General features: G+C 33.0%; 1 protein-coding gene and 1 pseudogene across 7 annotated transcripts in view; one reads left to right on the top strand and one right to left on the bottom strand.

Moving 5' to 3' along the window:
• LOC148620805 (hexokinase-2-like) overlaps nt 1-9,019 on the top strand; it is a 35,786-nt gene extending 26,767 nt beyond the window's left edge. For 5 of the 6 annotated variants that reach the window (XM_088574614.1, XM_088574611.1, XM_088574616.1 and 2 more), the window contains exons 5-11: nt 805-904; nt 2,068-2,147; nt 2,506-2,618; nt 3,333-3,488; nt 4,264-4,406; nt 4,917-5,053; nt 5,889-9,019. In XM_088574614.1, the coding sequence (XP_088430740.1) occupies nt 805-904; nt 2,068-2,147; nt 2,506-2,618; nt 3,333-3,488; nt 4,264-4,406; nt 4,917-5,053; nt 5,889-6,008 (849 nt within the window). In that variant the 3' untranslated portion in view covers nt 6,009-9,019. Of the gene's footprint in view, nt 1-804; nt 905-2,067; nt 2,148-2,505; nt 2,619-3,332; nt 3,489-4,263; nt 4,407-4,896; nt 5,054-5,888 lie in introns of all 6 variants that reach the window. The other variant, XR_015920958.1, reaches the window with a different exon arrangement.
• Nucleotides 9,020-9,120: 101 nt separating this feature from the next.
• LOC148620804 (hexokinase-2-like) lies at nt 9,121-20,584 on the bottom strand (annotated as a pseudogene). The gene is made up of 7 exons (XR_015920807.1): nt 20,191-20,584; nt 18,941-19,103; nt 17,779-17,938; nt 11,481-11,633; nt 11,027-11,169; nt 10,008-10,144; nt 9,121-9,647 (listed from the first exon to the last, which is right to left on the bottom strand). The product of XR_015920807.1 is annotated as a hexokinase-2-like (transcript).
• Nucleotides 20,585-22,602: the final 2,018 nt, after the last annotated feature.

The raw sequence follows: 22,602 nt of genomic DNA, 5'->3' as shown, positions 1-22,602 counted from the left end.
TTTAGGATTATTCCCTCATGTAGATTAATTCTATGGCAAATGAATTTCATGGAAAATGACCAGAAATTTGATGGGTCCTTTTTTGTAAAAATAATCTGATCTGGCTTCTTTATAAACACAGTACCCTCTGAAAACTTTGCCAAATTAATCCACATTTCAAATACCCTGTAATTAATTTCAGACTTTACCAAACATTATGTTTGCTTAAAAGTTTAATGTATACTATAAACATACTGGTATTTGAACTATATTCGGAAGCTGTTTATTTGGGAGATTAACCTGACCACAAGTTGTCCATCAATGTTATTTGTACCAAGTTAATGTTTTGAGTTATAAATAGATAGGTGAAAAGATGCCAAATTTAGCTATGCAATCAATTTTTCTGTGTTGAACATTATTTCAATGTCTGAGCCAAATTTTGGTTAACCATGGGGTCATTAAAAACGTAATGTAACAATGATTGTGAAAAGTTAGAATCAAAGGGAGATAATTCTCGACCAAATAGTTAGGATACCAGTAGAATATTAAAAAAGACTTTTAATATTATATATCTTGTCTCTGTTCTTGTCTTGGTGCTGTCTTTTCTTTATTTTATGTATGTCATTTTTCTAATTTGTTTGTATTTTTGGTTTGGTTTTATAATACTTTTATATTTGCAAGTTATTGGTCACATCTTTTGAAACTCTCTGACCCCTCAATTATCAAAGATTGCAGACAATGTCAACTCATCCTATCAAGATACTGCCATTTAAGAGGACTTGTTTCTAGGCATCCATTACTAGTCTGTTCCTTTGTTTATTTCAGGATATTGAAGTTGAATGCTTAGCTGTAATAAATGACACTGTTGGTGCTCTTATGTCTTGTGCACATGAAGATAGAAACTGTGCCATTGGGCTGATCTTAGGTAAGAAAATAAACCAAATGTAAATTGTAGGCATATTCATATTTAAGGACTTGTTTGACAATTTAAAAGTATTGAGAATGTTTGGGACAACAAAGTTTGGCTAAATAATTGATGATGTCCATAGATACGACCAGATGATCTATTTTCATATTTTCTCCTTATAGAGACTTGGGTATTACTGTAGGCTTTTTTTTCTCATGGTCACACATTTTTAATATTTTAAAATAAATTTTGTTGAATTGAAATTTAGCACAATCTTGAAAACATAACATGACCACACTTTATCATCTTTTAACTTGAGAGTTACATTTTTGTTTTGTACCTGAATAGAGCATGAAAAAGCACAGCTTTAAACTTTTATAAGATTAATACATATACAATATAATTATGCAATTAAAATCCTGTCAAAGATCAAGGACTAAAGTCCCATGAAGCTTTCAAATTGAAGTTCAAATAATTGTTTAATTAGGTTTTTAAATTTTCAGAAAAGACCACAGTTGAAAGTCACATGTAACTAATATAACAAATCTGTCACTGGTTACACAATATTTTGCCCTTCATGGTTGAGTGAATATGGATGTTGTCATGCATGAATTGTTTGGATTAAGATTCTTTATTTGTAAAACTGCAACAAATGAATATCTCTGAAAAGCCCTCAATAAATTCAAAAAAATCTTTTTCACTGTTAAGATTTAGATTGTCAAAGTTAGTGCCAATGTAGAGATCTGAAGCAGGTTTATGTATAAGTTAAGGCTTAAAAGGAATACAACATTCTGTTTCACAAAAAGTCTTAGTGCAAATTTTGACGTCACCCTAATTTACTCTCTGATAGCTCAGAACTTATGGACAATTTTCTCTTTCAATTTTGTGTAAATTGGGCACAGTACTTATTGATCTGATTATTATTTCATAAGTATTGGACTTTAGGAAGTTGTTGATGTTTAATGCTAGTATCCTGAAAGGTAAAAAAATACTTAAGTCCTAGAATATTCTTAACTTCCATGATAACTCCAATCAAAGGCTTTGAAATTTATGATGTCATAAAAAGTTAAGGATTTTCACAGACTTAAAGTTTTTCCAAATTTTATGGTGCTGGTGCCTGGTCACATTCTTTAAGATCAGTAAGGACTACATGACTATTACATCTCTGTTGATCATTTCAGGAACTGGTACTAATGCTTGTTACATTGAGAAAACAGAAAATTGTGGATTATGGGATGGTGACAACGAAGAACCACACCAGGTAAATACTGCTAAAAACTGATTTTTCCAAAAAAATTCTCTTCAATAACAATCAGTAAACTTTTTAAGAATTTAAAAAAAAGAAAAAAAAAGCATTTGAACACACTTTGGCGAAATGAATGATTGAAATGATACAAGTTATAGTAAGATCTCTCACCATTTTATCAAATTTGTACCTGTGTCACCAACGGTGAAATCAGGTCTAGTAGTTTCTTGAAGAAAACCAATGAAATACAAAGTTACAATTTTTTTTATCAATTGATTTACCTGTCAGCACCAGGAACTATAAAGAAAATGGCTTGATGTTTATTATGGGATAGTTATCAATTTTTCACAACTTTGATTTTGTTTATTTACAGGTTATGATCAACACTGAATGGGGAGCATTAGGAAACGATGGCTGTTTAGATTTCATCATGACAGACTACGACAGACAGGTCGACAAACATTCAATTAACGCAGGACAACAAATGTAAGATCATTATGCTATGAAATAGTATAAAATTTTGGTACACATTTGTACAATATCAAATAATACAAGACTTGTCGCATGCCTGTACAAAATTTTATGTACAAAACTTGGTACACACTTGTACAATATTTAATGTTCTGAACTTAGTGCACACTTGTACAATTTCTGACGTACAAAACACTGTACAATAAAAAATGTATAATACTGGGAACACACTAACATATATTTCACTGTGAAAATTAAAAAGAAAACATTGTTAAAACAATTTTTTTATCAAGAAAGTTTGCATGAAGTGAAAAGAGGTAACCCATTAAAATCTGAGGTCTTCTGATGTCTCTAAATGTCAGTTTAAATGCATTTCGAAAATATACAAACCAAACACCTGCCTAAACTGAACAAACTTGTCGAAAATGAACAAACCTGCCTAAACTGAACAAACCTGTCTAAAATGAACAAACCTGTCTAAACTGAACAAACCTGAAGTCCAAAATTGGTTTACATAAACAGGCATCATTGCATATATGGGATATATTGTGGAAAAGGGGTGGGGGTAGTGGGTGTGGAAAGGGGGAAGGTCATGGGCCTTCTATTAACTTACCCCACTATTTTAGATGTGCATCATATTTGTGTACTTACATTTGTAGAACAGATGTATGGTAAATGAGTTATGTTGTCACAAATTTTAAAAGTGTTTAAATTACTTTATTATTTTAGTTATGAGAAGATGATCTCAGGAATGTACATGGGTGAGATTGTGAGGCTGGTGATTGAGAAACTTAGAAAGGCCAGATTGCTGTTTGGAGGCAAAGGATCAGAGGAGCTGTCAGAGAGGGGACGATTCTATACTAAATATGTCTCAGAAATTGAAAGGTTTGTTTTGTTTTGTACATGTATTTAAAACTTGAATTCTTTTGATGTAAATTTCTAAACTCAAAATAGAATCTGAATATAAGGGGAAAAAAGATCAAAAGAAAATTTTAAAGTGTAATATTATTATTCAATTACAAAGAAACGTCTATTTTCAACAGCTATGAAAGAAAAACACAACACATTTGAAGTATTCAAGTCCTCTATGTGCTTTCTAGAGCACTTGATAATTTAACTCAGTTGTTGACTTTCCCAGAAATAAACCATTTACGAAGTCATTCCCCATACCACCAGTAAGATGACTTCCTGTTAAAACAGATGTTGTTAAAGTAAATATGTACATTACCATCCCATAATAAAAATAAACATTTTCATCTCAACCATGTCTTGTTTTTTTTCAAGGAGGTAGGCCTAGGTAAGGGACATAACTCTTGAATCAAATCATTGATATATTTGTATGATATTCAATTCACCAAAGCTTATCAAGTTTTTCATTTGAAACAGAATGAAATAAATACAAATTACTTTGATGCTTACATGAGGTTGATATAAAATACCAAATACAAACATTCCAATGATTTGTAACAGTTGTGTCCCTTACCTTAGGTCTCCCTCCATAAATAGCATTTTTCACACTTGAGTTTGCCAAAGAAATCACACACCATTGATTGTTAAGTAACATTTAACCAAAGTACACAATTTACTCAGGATTCAAATATAAAGTTTTAAAAATTCTTCTAATCCTTTAAATTTTAAGGAATTCATTTTATTTTAACAGTGATGCAGACGACAGCCACTTTAAGAATACCAAACAAGTATTTGAGGAGTTAAATCTGAAAAAGTACACTGACGAGGACTGTAGAATTGTACAGTATGTCTGTTCACTGGTCTCAACCAGAGCTGCTTATCTAGCAAGTGCAGGTGTGTTTACAATTTAAATATATCATCTTTTGATTTTGGTCTGTTTACACGGAGTGCATTAACTTCAGCAGAACAATTCATGATGTGTTCTTACCATTAGCCTTTGAATTATATATAATTTATGTATTTTTTTTATACAAATATTGAGGCTTTTTCTAATTACATGTATTTATTTACCCTGCAACCAAGAGTATAATAATTTGTTGTATTAAAAGAGTAAGGCCATTCAAAGTTAAGGTTCTTGATTCTCAGACCATTTTTCATGAAAACTTTTGGAAAGATATGTCATTTTGACTTGCCTTAAAAAACTGATAAGCGGGCTTTTTAAATTGTTCATAGCCTGACAAAAAATTATGTGGAAAGCTCTTTTTTTATCATTTAAATTGATATGAGGATAAAAATTGTAAGTGGAGGTATTCACAAAAAGAGGACATAGGAACTAAAGAATTAATTACATTTCCCCAAATAATGTGTTGTTTATTGACATTAGAATTGGCATAATCACTCCAGGTATAGCCTCATTACTGAACAAGATGGGTCGACCTGAGGTAACAGTAGGAGTTGACGGTTCCCTGTACAGATTCCATCCTCATTTCCACGATCTCATGGAGGAGAAAGTTAGACAACTAGTCAACCCTGGCATAAAGGTAGGTTTACTCTGTTATTTTTTTTCCTGTTTATTTGATAAAGTACACCAAAGTATGATGTACAATTAAAGCACTGTACACAGATCCATTGGGGGGGGAAAAAACCTGTGTCTATTTAAGACTTTTCATGAAGCCTCTCTGTATCAATTTCAATGGAAACTGAAGTAGCTGTCTCTGTAAAAGTTATGCAGATTCTGTAAAATGTGATACACCTCAAGAAAGGCTACATATTTTTATATTTGTGATTATGTTGCTTTATAGTTCTATAGGATGAAATGTATAATTATTCATTCCAATCTGTCTGCTCTTAGGAGATAAGCCAATAGTTTCTATAGTATTTTAGTGTCTTTTACAGAGTTATCTCCCTTAATTTTAAATTCTACAGTGCATTCTATATAATTTTAATCTCCTATGAACAGGAATTATATGAAAAGCCACATGTAAATTAATGTTTACTAATGCATTTTAAACAAAATATCAAAAATAAAAATATGTAGGCTTTCTAACCATGTATCACATTTTGCATGATTCTAAGCTGGAGTACTACTTAACACTTATTAAAATGAACAAATCAGTAAGTTTAGTGAAGGTTTAGTTTATACAGGTATAACTGTTTTTTTTTTACCTTAAAATTCACGATTTTGTAAGGTTTATAAATTTTCCAACATACTGCAAGTACAAGTTTAAACTGCACTGCTGAATATTGTTGTATTTGGTATTCTTCCCAGTATTTTTTAACCTTTGAAATCAATTATACTGTATTTTTTCATCAGGAAGTATTGAAATTAAACCATATTGTTGCTATAAATTCCTATTTTATCTTTTTTTTTTTCAGTTCAAATTGATGCTGTCTCATGATGGAAGTGGCAAGGGAGCTGCTATTGTCACAGCTGTTGCCAACCGAATAGATAGAGAAAGAGCTGCAAGAAAAAACAATATACAAAATGGAGAATAGGACTTCTTTAGCATATCAGAACAGTGGGAAAAAAATAAAAAGGGATGATTCCTGGTTCCATATCATTAGCACTTTATAGATCGCTGCTTTCGGTGGTAAAAATATAGAGAACTAAGTTCTGCTTTGACATAATGAAAAAACCAAATGCGAGATGCAACTTATTCATTCAAGGCATTTATTGTTCAGAGAACACACTTGAGCGAGCTCTTCCTTCCATTTGTATCATGAGTGGTGACAGTGAGACTGCAGGATGTTTGGATGCTTGTTTTTGACAAATGACTTGTTTTTAATGTATTGAAAGGAAATTTGAAAGAGTGGTTGACATTTCAAATGTGCAATTTTTATCAGTGTATTTGATGTATGTTAGCAGTGTTAGTTTATTTGTGTAGTTAGTCTGTTTTCTTACATTTTTTTTGTGAATTCAATTGTTGACAAATGATTAATTGTCTTACCATTGAAAAAAAAATAAAAATGTGAACTTTTTTTCATAAGATCTAAAAAAAACTCATTTTTTAAACAATTATTTCATTGCTTTAAGAATTAGGCATAATAATTTGTATATGACAACCCCTATTCCCTGTAGTTACACACATTCCAAAAAACAATGTTTGTACTGTATTTTCAATATATTTATATACTTGATTATTGAGTATTATTCAAAAATATGCAGGATTTTTTTTTAAATAAAGTATTGAATTTGATGACTTTTTTCATAATTTAATAATTATTTGTTACTTTTTTTTGATAAGGCAAAATGAAATTATGGCAAGTTAATTTAACTACTTGGATTTTTACATGTAACTTCAGTATAGATTTAAAGATGATTTTTTAAGATGAATTTTTGTTTGGTTTTATTTCTTTCACTACTAGGCAGCTGACTCAGTTCGTATGTACCTGTATGCATTTTTCATTTTCATATTATTGTTATTTACAAAGTTACTAATTTATTGAAGCAAAGAAATTCATAAAATTAGTCCTTTATTACTTCAAATATTGACTAGATTTGAGGAGGTGTTTGTTCAAGGTTAAGAGGGATTTGTAGTCAAACCACAGCCCATGATTGTGGCCCTTTATGATTTCATGGTACACGTAATGAATTTAGCCTGCTTGAAAAAAAAAAAAATAACAGAAACTGCCTTTTAATTTTAAGGAGAAATTCGCTTTATTTCAGTGAGTAATTAAGACCAACTAAAACCCAGCTCTGTATTTGATTTCTGGCAACTATTATGTTCCTGTGTTTGCAAACTGTGTTGTGGAAAGCAATGTTACCAATTGTCTTTCATATATGTTTTTACCTTGTAAATATGTTTTGTTTCATGATAATTGTGCATGACACATGATTTTAAAGTTATTGTCTTTACTTGCCCACAACACAAAACTTTGTTTCTATTTTAGTTAATTTTTTTCAGTATGAGTTTGAAATGTCATTCACAATATTTAGCTGTAATTGTATCTTTAGAAGTATAGGTCAAGAACTGATTTAATGAAATGACAAAAACAACCAAAAAGTTGATGATATTTACATTTTGATTAATATTTAAGTTCAATGGTATATTTTTAAGTCATATCTCAATTTTCATAAGATTTGAAATTTTTTAAACCTCTGTAGGGTTTCTTCCTTCATTTATATAAATAAGATATTGAGATGTTGGTGAAAACCTGCAAATGAGTGCAGACTTGTTTGTTTGTTTGCAGTGATAGATAGTACGATGCTTATTAAAATTATTTTTACACCTGAATAAATCTATTTAATGAGAGAATTATGATTTAGATGTGTAATTATTGACATGAGTATTTATGGAGTGTATGCTATACAAATACTTGCTATTGATTGAGAATCTCAACTTAAAATTGTTGTTTTGCTTAAGAATTCTTTTCAAAGTAGCAAAAAGCTGACAGCCTTGAAATTGTTTTTGTATAAATTATTCTTTACGGTTTATGGTGCATTAATAATGTTAATAATACCTGCATAAAATGTCAGTCATGCTTCTTTTACTGATATATTTAACTGATGGGCTAATTTGGAATATAATGAATGTAAAGGAACAACATTTAAAACTTGAGAATTTGTTTTCTCTAAAACATATTAATCTTTAAAAGTTTTTGAACAGTATCCAGTAGATAAGTTAATTTGGCAAAATGAAGAAATGTTATCTTGGACTTTGATTAGGAATGATCTAACTTAAGGAGGTAGACCTAGGGTAAGGGACAAAACTCTTACAAATCATTGGAACATTTGTATTCACCTTTTTACATCAATCTCATGTAAGCATCAAAGTACCGTGAACTGATTTCATGCTGATTCAAAGGAAAGCTTTAAAGGCTTTATTGAAATTGAATATGATACAAACAAATCGCTGATTTCAAGAGTAATGTCCCCTACCCTAGGTCTACCTCCTTAAAAACATGTTTTTTTATGAGACATAACCCTAAACAAATGATGATATGATCTTCAACAGTTAAAATATGAAATTTTTATTATACCACATAGTCAATTACCAGCATGTGATAACATGGCCTCCATTGAAAATAGTTTGTGAATTCTAAATGATGTAAAATATAAATAATTAGATCAGAATCCATAGAATGAATTTCCACCCAGTATCTGATTCCTCCTACCAAAGAAGCCATTACAGATTGATGTAATAAAACAGGGACATTATTCTGGAAATATTTTTCAAAGGACTAGGTACACTGCAGGATGTTTTTAGCCAATACTAGTCAAAATGTCTGGACATGGTAATGAAATGCCAGTTTTTTTTCAAATTTTAGTTTTTCAGTATATTAATTGATAAAGAAATGGGCATTCTTGATTGATACACATTAGTATACTTAACTGTAAATTGTTAAATGATAATTTTTCTTTCAGAATATGATCCATTTTCAATGAAGGTCAACTTCTTCTGCTATTCTAATATTATATGTATTGGGTTTTTTTCTATTTCATGTTTTCTAGAAAACTAAATATTAAACTCTCAATCTTAAGTTTTCAATAAAAATAGTAAAAACCATGGCTTTGTTTTGATTATGTCATCTATTTCAATGCAACAGTTCATTTTATTTTGCCTCCAAAGAGGTAAGATGCTTGTAAACACAACGGAACAAAACTAAACAAAACTGAAATATAATTTAATAAAAAAATTACAAACAAACTACAATGTACCTTACATTAATTTTAAACATGTACACCCCTTGCAATGGAAAAAAATATTTAGTCATTAAATTTACTCATAGTGGCAAATGAAAATAATAAAAACTATATCTGGTTGTGTCCAAGACATTAATTTTTTTTGGTTTTTAAACAATTGTATCAACATTTGCATCACACAGTACTAAAATAAACTACTTTTATTACATACAAATAATCCTGCTATATCAATATCATCACAAATTAGATCCACGTGAAATTAAAATATGAAAATGTGGTCTGTTTTTAGGACAACCAAATGCTTAGATTTACATCTTAATAATAGACTGAGCTTCAGTCTGTATTAGAACCTTATATCTTCCCTATAAAATTGTTCGAAAAACTATTTCTCTATTTTTATCTTGTTGCTCTCTTTTGTTTCAATTGGTTGGCAACAGCAGTGACAATAGCAGCTCCTTTCCACTACCATTGTGGGACAACATCAATTTGAACTGAAAAATTACACAATTTCATATCAAAATTATTCACAAATGATCTAAAAATTCATCATTTTGAAAAGAAAGAAGCTAATTTTAAACATTGATAATATATATTCAGTGATAATGAACTTATTTCTATTTAATAAATTTTTTGCAGTTTTATTTTCTAAAGTCTTAACACTTACAAATCTTGTGAGCTAAAATTGCTGTATGCATATACCATATTCCTCTTCCCACAATTTTGTTGTAAACATATCTCAAAATGTGCTCTCTTAATAATTAGATAGTCTGATAGAAATTTTAGAATAAATCGACACATGGAAAACAAAGAAATTCTTATGATATTCCAATAAACTATATTCTAAACCTTACATTTACACCAGGTTTGACTAATTGTTTAACTCTCTCCTCCATGAGATCATGAAAATAAGAGTGGAATCTGTACAGGGAACCATAAACTCCTACTGCTACCTCAGGCCGACCAATCTTGTTCAGTAATGCAGCAATACCTGCAGTGACCAAAATGATACCTACATTACTTTTATATGAATTATTTCACCCTAATGTATGTAAAGTTTTGACAATATTGGACATTAATGTGTCCTAATGTTGATATTTGAATTTTTAGTTTATTTTGAAGAAATGTCATTTTTCTGTTACCGTGGACTTTACTACTTTTGTTGTCAGGGCCTTTCAAAACTTACTTGAAGTATTTACACTTATTGGAGACCTTGTGGTGATCTCTTTAGTAACTATTTTTATAAAAGGTTATACGATGGTGTTTGTTGCATTTCACAATATCTGTTCCTTTTTCTAATTAAAATTGAAGCCTAAGTAATTATAATCAAATCAAATTTTGAAAAGCCGGAGACTCAATGACTTGCTTGTAAACTTTTCGAGTCATAAATTTACCATTCATTAGTTTCCAAGCTGAATTTCCATTTTGTAAAACTATAGGGATATATATGATCAGGTCGACCGTTTTTATCCCCTTATGCACAGGAGCTTGCTTCCACTATCAAATATGCAGCCAAATTTGTAGGTAGTAGAATCGAGCTCCTGTGTCTTAAGGAGGTAGACCTAAGGTAAGGGACACAACTCTTTCAAATCATTGGAATGTTTGTATTCAGGCTCTTTATATCAATCTCATGTAAGCGTCAGTCACTTGGATCGATTTCATTCTGTTTCAAATGAAAGCTTGAAAGGCTTAGGTGAAATTGAATATGATACAAACATATCACTGATTTCAAGAGTTATGCCCTTACCCCAGGTCTACCTCCTTACACCCTATTTTCCACTGGACATTACTTGAGTAATTTGGTTAGTGTTACGGTTTACCCCACCAATGTACCAGGATCATGGTCCCGATTCTGAATTATGTGTGACCATACCTGCACTGGCTAGAGTAGTAGCTCTAGTGGAGACTAGTGAACAAACGTACTGAACAATGCTACAGTCCTCATCTGGGTAACATGGAATATTCAAGTCATCAAACACGTGTTTAGTATTATCGAAGTTACTATGATCAGAATCGCTATAAAGACAAAGAACTAGAAATTACTTCATCTAAAACAGTACAAACATCACAATTTTTAAAAAAAAAATGCCTGATTAAGTATTTTTTAAAAGCACGTAATTGTTTTGCCATTGGTGTTCCTTAATTAAGGAGAGATGGGTAGTTTTAGACATATGAACAGTACAAATAGATACTTCTGTTCGAACCCTTAAGGAATGTTTCTTGTTGTATTGTGGTCCGAGTTTCCCTATATGGTGGTATAAAATGTACAGCAGGAAATTTTTTTTTCGGGAGTTCCCCTTAAGAAATTAAGTCTATTATTTATATACCTTTCAATTTCTGATACATATTTGGCATAAATCCAACCTCTCTCTGATAATTCTTTGAAGCTTTTACCACCGAACAGTATCCCAACATGTCTAAGTTTCTCGATCACAAACCTCACAATCTCACCCATGTACATCCCTGAGATCATCTCAAAACTTCAAAGATGAGATTTTCTTTTCCCACTTTATCCGTTGAAGAGACAGTAGCTTAATTTTCAAGGTTTTATTTAACATACATAGAAGGCATGCTCATGTATGCTTTCTTTTGGTAAAGACACAATACTTTGACTTTAAGGCGAATGATTTCTAAGGATTTTTCATGAGGTATATACGCATCCAGCCTATGTTTTTCTTTCGGAATACAGTAGATCGGTATTACAGAGATAGTATAGTGTTTTCACTTTATGCCAGTAAAACTGATAAAAATGTTCAAGTATTCAACAAAGTAATGAAGAATGATATATTTAAAACAACAAAAGAAGACTGAATCGCTGTCCATGATCATATGAGGAGCATTATTTCGACATTCTTAGAGATTGGAATGATATAAATAAAAAATAAAACCAGGGAAATAACATTAAAATACAACACAACATATGGAACAAGTTTTCTATTTTTTCAGACAGATCGTTCGTATATTGACAATCGATGAATTATTTTAGAGTATAAAATATCAGGCAGAAAATTCAATAATTTGCACTGTTATATAGTGATATTACATTTGTTGTCCTGCGTTAATCGAATGTTTGTCGACCTGTCTGTCATGATCTAAACAGCCATCGTTTCCTAGTGCTCCCCAGCAAGTGTTTATCATTACCTAAAATCAAACAAAATACCTATACATAAATGAAAAAAGTAGCAACGAAGAGGTGTAAACGAGGGGAAATCCTTTTACAAGAACACAGCGGGACCACCAAAAATACTGCACTAAAAGACTAAAACGTACAATACATAAAAACCAAAAACGAACCTCTACTGGAAACCGAGGTGAACTCGGCTGAATGTGAATCAGAAAGGTGAGCAACCCCTGCTTCTTTCAAGCCACCACCGTGTGTTCATTGAAATTCAAGTCAAGTGAATATAAAAACATCTATAACAGTTGAAGGTCGCTGATCAGTCGGAAATCACACTTTATTGGTCAGTCAAGTCATATTGACTAATGTACGAAGTTGTCATGTCATGTCGTCAACGTGTCATAGTTTTCCTTTCCTCTTTCGTCTGGCCCGGACTTGACTTTTCATGAGAGACTAGGCGTTTGTTTCTAGAGAGTCAGAGGACGCTTACCCTACCGGTGCACCTGGCCCATGCTCCCAGTTTTTAGTGGAGTTCCAGTTGCTCATTTGCTTCTGTTTCTTCGTATGTATTATTTTAGTTACTGGATGTTCTTTGTTGTGGTTGTCTGTTTTCTATGTCTGGTCTTTGTCCCTGCATTGCATTCTTTTGATTCCCGGTATATCCTTGGTTCCCTCGATTACTTTTTTACCTTAAACGAGGTTATACTAGTTTCATTCTTGTGTCAGTTAATATTAAATTTCATGTCACTTGAGTCTAAATTTTTAGTCAGAATCTTATTTAAATCGTTATGAACTATTCAGAGTTTCATCTTGTTTCGGTTAATTCTATGTGAAATGTTATCGTTTATTACATTAAGGCGTTTTGACATTAAATTTCAAACCACCTTGACTTAAAAGAACATCCCTTCCCACCCGACCTCTATCTTTGTCGGTTAGCTGACAAATTAATGTACAATACCAGGTAATGTACGAAATGCAAGAGATGGGCGTTGGTATATCCTGCAAGAATGAGCATTACACTTGGACTCTGAGATAAGCTGGACTATAACCCCTAATGACCGTTGATTACAAAAGGATGAATATCTATATACAACATGTACATGTATGAAATTACACTTAAAACTGAACGATAAGAAGGTTTATAACGACAGAAATGGCAATCCTCTGGTAAAAAAAGCTAAAATTCTGATAGGACCATGCCGGTATGTTTTTTTTTCGATATCTGAAGTTCTGCCTTAAGTGTGGAAAATGGGTAAAGATGTTCCTACATAACGTAAATACAAAATGACCACATGTAATTATAAAACCACAGCAAGTAATATAAAATTGACAACACGTAAACAAATGTGTATCTCATCAGACAGTTTAGGCGTTCCATATTAACCAATTTACAATCATTTCCAAATTATCCTATTCTATATCCGATCTTTAAACAATGTTCTCATCACGCTTCAAATCATCACATCATTTCACAATTATCCCATCCAACTTATTATCGTTACCTGATCCTCCTATCTCACCATTCTTCAATCCCAAGTCCAATCACTACTCAAACCTCATATCCAATCATTGTCCATTCTTCAATCCATTTTTCAGTACCACAATCCTCTATCTACCAATCTCAACAGTCTCCATTCTTCAATCCTACGTTCAATTTTACTAAATTCTCTTTTCGCATCATTCTTCATTCTTCAATCCCATATTCAATCGTTACCCAAAACCTCCTAACACACCATTCTCCATTCTTCAATCCAACTTCCAATCGTTACCAAAGTCTCTTATCCCACCATTCATCATTCATCAGTCCCATCATTGTCCAATCTTCAATTCCACGTCCAATCGTTACCCAATCCTCCAATCCCACCATTCTTCATTCATCAATCCAACCATTCTCTAACCTCCAATCCCACGTCTAATAGTTACCCAATCCTCATTTTCCATTATTTACAAACTTCAATCCCACGTCCAAATACTACCCAATGATCTTATCCCATCATTGTCCATTTTCCAAATCCCATCATTCCCCATTCTCCAATCCAACCGATATCTGTTCTTCAACCCCTCCAGTCTCCATTGCTTAATCTCACATCCAATCGTTACCCTATCCTCCAATCCCATCATTCTCCATCTAAAAAATGCATCATTCTACAGTCTTCGTCGTTACCAAATCCTCCTATTCAACCATTCTAGTCTTCAATCCCACGTCCAATCGTTACCAAATCCTCCTTTGCCACCATTCTTCATTCCTCAAATTCCCGTCAAATCGTCATCAAATCCTCATATCCAAACATTCTACAGTCTTCAATCTAACGTCCAATCGTTACCCAGTCCTCCAATCCCACCATTCTTTATTCATAAATCCATCCAGTCTCCAATCTTCAATCCCACATTCAATTCCTCCTATCCCATCATTTTTCATATTTCAATCCCAATCACTTCTTTTCTTATCCCACCATTGTCTATTTTTGTATCCCTCCTGTCCATTATTCAATCCCATCAATTTAAGGTCTTCCATTTTCCATTTCGCAATCTCACATCAAATCTTAATCAAATCCTCCTATTCCACCATTCTTCATTCGTTAATCTCACGTTCAATCGTTACCAAATCTTCTAATCTCACCATCCTCCTTTTCACCAACCTCACATCTCATCATATCCTAATCCTCCTACCCCACCATTCTACATTCTCACCATTCTCCAATCTCAAATTCCATCATGCCTCATTTTTCCCTCCCAAATATCACCATTATCATGCCCCTTTTTCTTAAATCTCCCATCCTTTTACAATGTATTAACTATTCTCTTTTCTTTTCCGACGATTCTGTTTTCCCGCCCACTAATCTAAATCATAAAACACTACCATCTTTAGTTTCCATATCCCATTATGTAATCTCATTCTTTTCGTTACTCTAAATTCTAAACTAAAATTTCCTATTCTCCTATCCTCCCATCATCCATTCACCAAATCCACAACAATCTCTCATCACGAAATTGTTTTGTTGTTTTTTCCATTACACAATTCTCTATTACCACACAACAAACACATTCAGAATGGTATATCAATGAAAGTACGCATTAAACAAAAACAACAACAATAAGAATAGAAACCCTACTTGAAAAAAATATTTCCTTGTTTTTTATTTGGAAAAGACAGTTAATTTTTATAATTTTCCTTTAGAGTGAACTAAAAAACTGGGGAAAATCCATAAAGGAAAGACTACAATATGATTATAAACAAATACTTCATGTGACGTAAGTTAGTAAACGAGGAGGCGAAAGCTGTTACCAAATCCATTAACTGACTCTTTCCTAGATATTAAACTACAATTACTTGATGTTTTTCTACAATTGTGGAGAGTTCAATATCATAATTGCACTTAAGAAATCGTTAATTTTAGAACTTTAAGCTTAAAATACTAGTACTTTACTTATATAAATGTGTCAACCCGGTAATTGAGATTCAAAGTTAACCGAAAAATTATCTGTCTCAAATTGTATGGTTTAACTGTGAGAAAGAGTATTTAAGGGAACAAAGATTCTAGCGGAAATCAAAAGAATGTATATCTAGGGACAAAGACTGGACATGGAAAACAGAGAAACACAACAAAGAACATAAAATAACTAAAATAATACATACAAAGTAACAAAAGTAAATGAGCAACTCGGACTCCGCTAAAAACAGGTAGCATGGACCAGATGCACCGGTAGGGTAAGCGTGCTCTACTTTTCTACAAACACCCGATAGAAAGTGTGAGGAATACTCATACCTAGAATTAAACCAATTGCACAGTTTTGATCATCATGTGCGCATGACATAAGGGCACCATTGGTATCGTTTATCACAGCTAAGCATTCCACATTGCATATCTAAAAAGAAGAAATTCAGTTTATCTATAGTAGTTATATCACAACAGTTTGGATAAATCACATACAACTGTGTATCGGTATGTGTCTTATTAAATGAGATGTAACAGAATAATTGAAGCAAGGATTGTATGGAATATATCAAGATGCAGAAATTATATAAATATGTCTGCCTCCATCGTTCAGAATTAATCGGTCAATTAAACTTCTAAATTTTAATTTTAAATTTTAGGAATCTATCGTCAAAAAAAAGGGGCGCAGTTTTTACTCATTTAGATGCCGGTCGTTAAAATCAAAACACAGCAAGTTAATCTATCTTTAGGATCACATTTGGAATTACATTCACTGGTGCGATTTGCAGTACTAGTTTGAATCCAATGATAGACAATGCTTATACTCTGGGTTATACATGTAAAATTGATTCAAAATATTATTGGCAATGTACTTTCCGCCAGCACTAACATCTCTCCTTTTAAAAACCTCGTGTAGCATTTCCACGATGTCATGTCCTTTTACACCGGTACATTTAAATCCTTTGGTCCAGCGTGTGAGGATTGCTTAATTCAAACTGGTCTGTTCACACGGAAAAGAGTAGGTGAATCCGAGAGTGAGTTTTTCTTCCATTAAATTGTGGTCTTTCATTAATCTGAATAAACATTCCGCTATATGGTCAAATAAATGTATAAAAGAAAAAAAGGCAATTGACGTTATAAATGCCAAAAACATGTGATTCGGTTAGAGGAATCATTTACTTGTCAGGCTAGTCTATCTAAATGGGCCATGTTATGGTGGTATGCAGTCCACTTTCAAGTCACATCTACAGTGAAAAATGTCTTAACACACCCTTTAAGGACTTCTTTTTTAGAATGGTTCGGTTTAGACAGGTTTTACTGTATACCCCTTTCAGTCATCCACTTCAAAGATCAATGGTTTGAATTATGATATAACGAGGATAGGTATGGTGAATATGTCAAAGAGACAAAATCCCATTGGGATGAAAAACGTCTCAAGGCCACCCATGGGTCCTCAATGAATGAAGAAGAAACCCTCACATCACAGGGCAGAATGCAGCATGCCCAAAACAACATTATACACAGGTACAGCGAAACAGTTGCCCCATTTTCTCCAGCAACATTAAAGTAAACTGAAATTGAAAACGACAATACATACAGAGGCCAGAAATTCCTGATTTTGGACATGTGCTATGTATACTATGGAATTGTATTAGGGTTAAACAACTATTTAAACATTATGGGTTGCGGTAATTGATACCTTTACCGTACCAATTCACTAGTTATCTACCGCTGGCGTAGCGGCATGCAGTTACGGCAGGTATACGGCTGGTGCCGCACCAATAATTATCGTTGGTACGACATGCCCTTCCAAAACTTCTGATAAAAAATTTTAAAAATATGGCATTTTACTCAGTAACTAATCAAAATAATTTCAAGCATCCTTTCCGCCATACCAATAGGGACTTTGGTGCTACGCCTCTGCTACTTGCCCCGACTATCAGTCGTGAAGGTTTATGGGTCAAGTTGATCCCACATACCAATCTCACCTTGCTACGTACTTGATCCTCACTGCCAGTTATAATGATGGCATGATGGTCTGTAGTAAAATCTAAACCCAAACCCATTCCCTAACCACCTCTGATACGTAATTGCTCTCCACTTCCAGTCATGATGCTCTGAGGTATTGTGTAGATTTTACTCTCCATGTTGACCTCCTTACCGTCCAATGAAATCAATAGCATTCTAAAATCTGTTCCTCCAAGATTCAAGGTTAAGTATTGCCCTTGTTCTGAAAACAAAGATAATTTCAGACCATATTGAAATACAAAGTGCGCTTTTGAGATACAATTTATCATAGATTGTACATGGTATTGGCACTTTGCAACAGTTGTCGTTCCTGATTTGGTTTCATTTGGTTGATTTTAGTGGGAGATGAATGTATAATTTTCTAAAAAGTAAAGATCTCAAGGCAAAAATGATTATCGTTATGTGAAAGAATAACATATGTAGATTGAAAAAGTATCGTTTGTTTGGTGGGTTTTTCTACTCCAGGAATCACTTTACCATTGACAGTGTCCGAATTTTGCGTGAACTTGTACTTAAAAGTAAATAGAAACTAAGGAAATCGTCATGAGGTATGTAGACGTGTATGCAGATATTCACTATATAAACACATTATTAACCAACTACCCGAAATACGTTAAAATATGTCAAAAACGGACCAATTAACGATATGAATTTAAACCGGGCATCTATACGGGGTCAATATAAAAAAAGAGGGCCAATATGGATCTAATCAGGGCCAATACGGCATCATAACTTCCGGTCGTTTGATACCGCCATTTTGAGTTAGGATTGGATTTAATGAACTTTGATCACAAGGACTAAAAGTTGCAGAAACGCAAAAATCTTCCATTTTATACAAAAAGGATATTTAAGACTGAATATACAAATAAACCTACATGTTCTTGGTAAAATACTAAAACAACTGTTCTACAAATCATCTAGTTGAGTTGGTTTATAAAATTGTCAATAAATATCTGTCAATAGGTTTCGGTCAATCATATTGGTCTCGACAGCCGTATTGGCCCTCGGCGATGCCTCGGTAATAAAACGACCGTCTCGACCAATATGACAGACCTCAAACCTATAACAGGGCCAATATGAACTTACATATTTATTAACATATATTATACCCTTCGCTTAAAGTAATAGAGTGATCATGGCGCCAGTCTGTTTGTTCGTTCGCTCTTTCATTCGTATGTTATAAAAAAACTTTTGTTATACCTACGTGTTCCATCAGGAACTGCTCTTACATATATTGGAATCATTTTTATGTCGGCCTTGGCATGTGTTTCCTTCCCAAGTCCTCGCTCGAAGTTATCCATCATAACTCCCATAAGATTCTGGTATTCGGCATCGGAAAGAATGAATGGTTTGACAACATTTTCAACCTGGGAAAAAAACAGATTGAACAAACCCAATACAGTAGAAGACGAACGTCCATGAAAGATACTGCCAAGACCATCTATGTCACAAAACTAGTACAATTTTTGTTTCACCGTCAATATCCTGGACAAATTTTTTTTTTTAACTTTTACTTGTCAAGATCAGAATTCAGTAAAATGCCGAAACACCCTACACATAAACGCATCACAACGGAACGTATTTTGGTATTATAAACATTTTATTTTTTTTTTTTTAAATTACTTAAGTGTAGGTGTTGGTAAGAATCAGGCAAAACCCCACCGATCTGACAATGTAATATCACTCAAAGATATTTTCTCTATTTGAAAAGACCAGTTTTTTTTATCTCTGCATCACTGGCTTTGCTTGGAAATTTTCGAAAGAATGTTAGAAAAATGAGGTTTTTGGGGTCCCCTCTTAAGAGAATCTTTGGATCCGCTTCTGATCATTGGAAACTTCCATTACGTCAACTCGTAATGTCTTTTTGCTTCAAATATAAAAAAAATGTCGAACTAACAATATTTACTGTCAATTAAATCGTTACCAGGACAGTGTATAAAATATTATTTCAACAATCACATTTTTAAGGATGCAATAGAATTTAAAAGGGTGTCAATAGAAGACCCAAGCAGTAGGTGGAACACGCCAAATTTTGTTTTAAAATTATTTTCATACATTTTCTCAAACATGGATATTGTTTTGTAATTTACTGAGGTGGTAAGAATGAAAATAAATTACATAAAAGGCATTACAAAATAATCGAAAATAACGGGAAATAACTCTTCTTTGGTCTGTTCATAAATCAGTTAATTTGTTAGGAAACTTTTAAAACAAAAACAAATCCTGTTCTTCCTGACGGTCACAATGAGTTTAACATTGGAACAAAACAATGGTGGGAAAAAAACTTACCTTGTGCCGCCCATATTGATCACAATATCTGGCTAGTTTATACACGGACAGCCTCTTAAAATCATTTTACTATCGTCGACTACTAGTTATTGCGTCATTTTAAGGCTGTAAAAACTAGGTAAAAAGTGTATTTTTGACTTTTAAGTTAGAAAAAAAACTACATACCTCCTCCGGATGAATAGGACACACCCATCTACACAAGGCATTTACATCCAGTGGATCAAAATGTTTATTCTGTCTCATATCTATCCGTCTTATTTATTAAGAAATTTAGTATGCATTAAAAATAATTTAGGACTCAAGGACAAAAAAATGTCAACAATAGTGACACAAGTGCGATACTTTAAAGAATGTAAAAACGTAGAAAGGTAGTTCGATTTTCGTCACAGGTCAGACAAGCATGATAACCAGTTAAAATCCCACTTGGAATTGACTTTTGAAATTCATTATTGATTTGTAAATTGACCCTTCGTCAAAAATAATAACGAACTGTTGTTTAAGACTCGACGAATATCCTAATTTTTTCAAAATCGAATCAAATCAAATACAATCAAATCAATTGAATTGAATTGAATTGAATTGATTCAAATCAAAATTTCCGATAAAGACTATATATAATAGTCATATGACAGAATACATCTTCATATATAAGTTACTTAATGAATAACCATCACGTTCATATCAGATTAAGGATAATTGACTTTATATATTACCCATTTATAGTTCCATATGCTAAAATGAGGCTGCATATGACCATGTTTTAATGTATGAATTTCGATGAAGATGTTGAAATTATTTGGTTTTCTAATTTCCCCATGAAGATTTTAGCATACGAAGGAGCCATTTTTGTAAAACCAAATAATTTCAACATCTTTATCGAAACCCCTCTCTTGGTTTCGATTCATCGATGATGTTGACATGAAATGGACGGAGTCGAAACAAAATTTAGACAATTTTATCACACATGCCAACAATGTTCATCCATCAATCAAATTCACCTATGAAATTTCTGACACTGAAATCACATTTTTGGATACTACTACGTTTGTAAGAGACGGGGAAATGTTAAAGGATATTCACCGCAAACCAACTGATAGTCGCCAATACTTATCTCCCAATAGTTGTCATCCAAAACATTGTACTAAAAGCATACCATATACAGCCAGGCACTTCGAATTCGGCGCATTTGCTCATCTGACGATACCACCAACAAACGTCTAGATGAACTCCGTGGTCATTTGTTATCGCGTGGCTATAAATCAACAGATATAGATCGGGGATTTGAACGTGCTAACGTCAGCAGTAAAGATCTCCTCGAGTACAAACCCAAGAAAGAGAACAAAGGGTTCCTTTTGTGCTTACATACCATCCAGCCTTTGGGAAACTCCCGCAGCTACTGTATTCAAAATGGGAAGACATTCAAAAACATCCTAAGCTCTCCAAGCTCTTTCCTGAGGCCCCGGTGGTGGCATTCCGTAGACCTAGGTGCCTAAGAGATGCCCAGAAATTTCATCTCAGCCCAAACCAAATACAACGGGTCAGTGTCGACCGTGTTGAGATAAAAGATGTAAGACCTATACCCAGATACTGCACACCAAAACGTTTAAAAGCTACTGCACTGGAAAGGAATTTGCCATTTTTTGCGACGTGACTTGCAAAACCGAAAATACCAAAATAGCTTCTCCAGTGCCGATGTGGTATGCAGTACGTTGGCGAAACCGAACAACCTTTCAACAGGCGTATGAATGGTCATTGCAGTGACTACAAATGCAAACCAGACCTCTCTCTAAGTCGCCATCTTAGATCCACCGGACACACCCAGGAAGATCTCCACAACATTGTTGTTACGATCATAGAACATAATAAAAAATGGTCAAAATGTAAAAGAGTGTCTCGGGAAAGCTTTTGGATAAAAAAAATACAAACAACTTCTCCAAATGGAATAAAAGAACAAAAAAATCATCCAGTTTTAGGTCTTGGTCTAAGGCTGGTACAGAACTACACGTTATACATCAATACGCCGTACTACTATATTTTTACTTTTTTAAATTGTTTTCCACAGTTAAGTTTTATTTTTAATTTTGATAAAAAGACCCCCTTTGTTATTTTCATTCAGGTATCAAAGGTACAATCACCCACAGCGTACGTGATTTAGCTTCTGAATCTGTTTTGATCTTGAACTTTATCAGTTTTATGCTGACGAAGGATATCAGTCATCCGAAATATTCAATGTAAATTTTACCATCTTTTGGTGATGTAAGCTGGCCAAGTGGTCTAGGGTGCTGAACATTGTGCAGGCGGTGTTGCCACAGATGTCACAGCGGTGCGAGTCTCGTAGAGAGAACGACCAAAAATTTGGTATATATATATATATATATATATATATATATATATATATTGATGGTCAATATGAAAAATGTGGCATTTTTTGCAATGTAGATATAACATACTTTTTTGTGACAAAGTTTGACAAACAAATAAAAAAATATTTAAAATATAATTAAACGAAAATATTATAGAATAGTGTTTACTTAGAGTTGTTTAATGTTAGTGTTTGTATGTGGTTATCCCTGTGCA

Source organism: Perna viridis, chromosome 3 (genome assembly GCF_037379345.1).
Source record: "Perna viridis isolate PV_CMFRI_1.1 ecotype Kerala chromosome 3, ASM3737934v1, whole genome shotgun sequence".
Taxonomy (NCBI): Eukaryota; Metazoa; Mollusca; class Bivalvia; order Mytilida; family Mytilidae; genus Perna; species Perna viridis.
The sequence above is the reverse complement of the archived record's forward strand: the minus strand, read 5'-3'. Positions and strand labels throughout refer to the sequence as shown.